Source organism: Lindgomyces ingoldianus (assembly GCF_010093535.1).
Source record: "Lindgomyces ingoldianus strain ATCC 200398 unplaced genomic scaffold BDR25scaffold_54, whole genome shotgun sequence".
Classification (NCBI taxonomy): domain Eukaryota; kingdom Fungi; phylum Ascomycota; class Dothideomycetes; order Pleosporales; family Lindgomycetaceae; genus Lindgomyces; species Lindgomyces ingoldianus.
This window is the reverse complement of record NW_022985215.1, coordinates 220109-224145: the sequence shown is the minus strand read 5'-3', so window position 1 is coordinate 224145 and position 4037 is coordinate 220109. Positions and strand designations below refer to the sequence as shown.

General features: G+C 35.7%; 2 protein-coding genes across 2 annotated transcripts in view; one reads left to right on the top strand and one right to left on the bottom strand.

The window, feature by feature from the left end:
• Positions 1 to 2168: 2168 nt before the first annotated feature.
• Positions 2169 to 3647, bottom strand: BDR25DRAFT_396980 (uncharacterized protein; the record flags this gene model as incomplete). The annotated part of the gene is made up of 7 exons (XM_033698474.1): positions 3560 to 3647; positions 3394 to 3497; positions 3244 to 3290; positions 2624 to 2664; positions 2450 to 2573; positions 2393 to 2417; positions 2169 to 2325 (listed from the first exon to the last, which is right to left on the bottom strand). The coding sequence occupies exons 1-7, from the start codon at positions 3590 to 3592 to the stop codon at positions 2169 to 2171; spliced, it is 531 nt and encodes a 176-aa protein (XP_033540688.1). The 5' UTR covers positions 3593 to 3647.
• A 278-nt stretch (positions 3648 to 3925) lies between these two features.
• BDR25DRAFT_362405 (uncharacterized protein) overlaps positions 3926 to 4037 on the top strand; it is a gene marked incomplete at both ends in the record, with an annotated part of 850 nt that continues 738 nt past the window's right edge. Inside the window, 2 exons of the mRNA XM_033696565.1 lie at positions 3926 to 3930; positions 4001 to 4012. Of these exons, the coding sequence (XP_033540687.1) occupies positions 3926 to 3930; positions 4001 to 4012 (17 nt within the window). The remainder of the gene's footprint in view (positions 3931 to 4000; positions 4013 to 4037) is intronic.

Here is a 4037-nt window from a genome sequence, read left to right as displayed (position 1 = left end):
ACGCTCTACGTATAATGAACTTGCAAAGGTGACCTACGTGTCTAGAATAATACTACAGAGAGAGGTTAACCTTACTCTCTTAGTAGACTGCCTTAACATGTTAATAAGCCCTTCTTAAGTATAATAAACCTTATATATAGTAAACACTCTTATCTATATGTGTACAGGAGTGTACAAGCTATTTTGCTTTATAGAGGACTTTAAGAGCTAGATAATATAGGATTTAGGTGAGAGCTCCTTTGTGCTCTAGCTAAGCACAGGATCTATCCTACAGGAAGAAGATGCTGTACGCAGGCTAAAAAGCTAGCAGGTGTTGTAAACTAGCAGTACACTATAGGCCCTGTATAAAGAAGAAAAGAAAAGGATGCAAGAGATAGTATAAAGAAAAATAAAAAATAAAGTAAGGTAGGTAAGTAACTTAATTTATAAAAATAAAAAGTTGCTAGTGTCTATACATAAGTACAGCTGCGTTTGTACACGCGTACAGCTAAATTAGGTTGCCTAAAACGTTAGCTATCTAGCCTATGCGTTAAAGGCTATGTGTACTTAAGAGCTCTCTTTCTTTGTATAAAGAGAGAGGGCAGTTGTTAATAACAAGAAGATCTTTGCCTACTTACCTCTTAGTACGCCTCTTAGGCGTACGTTTGTTTAATTAAACCTAGGTCAACCAACATAAGAAGCTATTTAAAGTTAGCTTAAATAGACTATGTATAAATATGCTAAAGAAAAAGCTAAAATACACATCTTAAAGCACTTTTTACTAGATATAAAGTAATAAGCACGCTTTATATACTCAGTTTTATTTTATGCTATAATATAATTTATTATTTATAAGTACGTAATACCTACTACTTTTATTTATAATGCTTGTCTAATACATTTTATTAACATATTAAATATAAAAGTTATTAGAATATAATTTTATGTTAGCTAAAGCTAATTAATCCTTTTTAAAAAAACTATAGTTAGATTATAATAAAGTAGGCTAAAAAAGTTTATTTTTAAGTTATTAAGTAAAATTAAGTATAAAAGAAAAACTTAAAAGCAGATTAAATAACAGTTAGTGTAAGTAAGGTAGAATAAGACTATTAAAGCTTATTAGCACTCTTTTATACTAGATTATGCTAAAGTAGCTTAAAATATACTTACTTTAAAAAGTTTAAAATCTTCTAAATTCTAACCTATAAAAAAAAGTAAAAGTATAAAGAAGATAGACTTCTAGAATAGTTAGACTCTCTTCTAACTACTACTTTATTAGTGTAAGATATACTGCTATTTTACTTTTACTTTTACTTTATACTTTTACTTTACTTTTCTTAATAAATCTAAGTTGTTTTTAAATAAACTTATATAAAATTAACTAAAATAAGTAAAAGAAAGCCTTTAAAGTATTATATAACACTTTATTATGCTACTTAGCCTTATTATTATCTATTTTATTGTCTAAGTTGTAGGACTACTATAAAGGGGGATAATATAAGGCTAGGTGTCCTAGAACAGGCTAGTATAGCCTCACCCAACCTGTTTAGGGGTCACATGACCTGTGCTTCGTATATAAGCATGAATCCTAACAGGCGAGGCTTGGCAGCGATTTGTCTCTCTTACAATACACTCCTATCTTTCTCCGAACCCTTGCTCTCAGTGCTATCCGTGCTATCTACTATCCCATCTTTACACATGCTGTACAAGGAGGATTTAAAATAGAGTTTATAGGATAGGAGACTGTCTCTTAGGCTTCGTAGGCGTCTTAGGCGTACAGAGGCAGAGAGAGACTGTAGAAGCAGGTATCCCTAGTTTCTAGGTAATATCCTTTTGTTTCTAGCCTATCTTATAAAGGGTATTAATCTGTATACGCTCCTTGTACGTTAATTGTTAATTTAGTGTCTTTAGCATCATAGTACACTTTAGTAGTAGAGTGAGCTAAATAAGGGACGTAAAGTTTGTTAGCAACCTACTTACAAAGGGTTGTAAATTATTCAGAACATTCTACGCATAGATGTTAGCTTGTGCACGCGGAACAGCCCGGTTAGAAGGACCCCTATGTAGTAAACCTTAAGAAAAAGCCTTAGTTCTTTTCTACTATAAGAATAATCTGCTGTAGCTAATTGTAAATGCCTATATGTGTTAGATTAAAGCCTTAGGTGACTCATGCCGAGGGCCATGGAATCTTACGGAACCATATAGAACGGTTTTTCCAATGACTCTACAAGCTTCTGATTATCCAAGACAGAGGGTCCTCGAACTCCTCCAATGATGCTAGCAGGGAGGACGGCCGAACCGCACCGGCCAGGAGCTTGCGCCGGAGGCGATGGTTTGTAGATATATCTGAAGAGAAGAGTGCTGTATGCTGCTCTAGATAGTGTAGGGACTTGCTAAGCATAGCCACCATCACAGCTCTGCTAGTAATTTACTCATCCCTCACGAACATGAACAACTTAAAACTTCTCACGACCCTCACAGATCGAACTGAAGCACACCTCCACGGCCCTAGAGATTGCAGTGCTTATGAATAGAGCCGCTGGTCGTTTTACTGTACGATCAGCGTGGCCAACAGTCCGTAGTACGTAACGTAACTACGTGAACGTAGTAATGTGAGAGGTATCAAGCAGGAAACACAGGTCACAGAGAGGGAATGCAGGATAGGGGGGTAACAAGAGAGTAAACCTTAGGGTCGGAGGCAGAGGTACGGAGGCCGAGGAGCCTATATACCCCGTGCCAAGCCCTTAGGGTACTCAGGGGTTAGATAGCTGTAACATAACCGTGACAAGTAATCACGTGAGGCGTACAAAAGTAGTTAAAATGTAAGACATAACTTTTGTACAGTGAATTGCTAAGTACGTACTATAGTACAGGTTAGAGAGGTTATATTTTAGGAGATTTCCCTCCTGTTTTTAGACCCTATTAGCTATTGCGTTAAGAGCTTTATTTAAGGTTATATTTTAGAGTAATAATTAGATAAAACTCTGCGTTTTATAGCACAGTAGCCTAATTAGTGTGCTAAGTAGCCCTCTATAAAAATAGTTAACTTTTACCTTAAAAAGCTCCTTATCTTATTAATTATTATAATAAGCTAGATGTCTTAATTTCTTTATTATAGCAGGTGTACAGTTTTATTCTAATTTTTTTACTTATTAAAGTTGTTTTAATAAGCTAAGGTGCTTTATTACACTAGCTTTTATTATCTTACTAAATTAAAGTTAGCTTTTTTAAAGTTATTAGTGCTTTTTGTAACGGCGCACGCACTCCCATATGCCTCTGAGTGGATTCCCACCGCATTCGGACCCATTGTCCTGCCTGCGCCGTTACACTTTTAACTTTAACTTTAGCTTTAAGTAAAGATGTATTCTTTTATAATTTTCTAGTAGATATACACCTTATGTTTGCAGTAATCACACGATAGTCAGATGCGTCGTCACCATGGTCGCATGCGTCGTCACCATGATCGGATGCGTCGTCATCATAGTCGTATGCGTCGTCACCATGATCTGTTGCCAAGACTCACCCACTCATTTCGCATGTATATAGACTCCTACAAAGGACTCCTCTAGATAGAGAATACAATCCAGTTCCTCATGTCTTTGGTGCTCCACATAGCTTCACACCTTAACTCTAAAGCCTTTTTTATAATAGAGTAGAATAATGTTTAGCTAGAAAAGAAAAAGGTAGTGCTAAAAAGACTTAGCTGTTACATAAAGCATAAAAGTTAACTCTATAGCAATTATTAGCAGAGCTTGCTCTGCTTATTATATTCGGGTTTGCAGAACGAAAAGTTGAGCAGAATCTCCTCTTTTAGACGCGCTAGTTAGTCAGAATTTCTTTAGATAAACCCTGGTAACGCTGTTTCTCTGTTACCTTATGTGTTTCTTATATTCTTTTTTAAAAAAAAATGTATACCTAATGTAAGTGCACCTTTATGCTAATTTGCATGCAGTTTGCTCTAGCATGCGTTGTGTAAAACATGTTTAAATTATAGTTAGTTGCGTCTGTTCCACCTCTCTAGCCACATCGGTGTGTCGGGGATTGGCATCAGCCACATT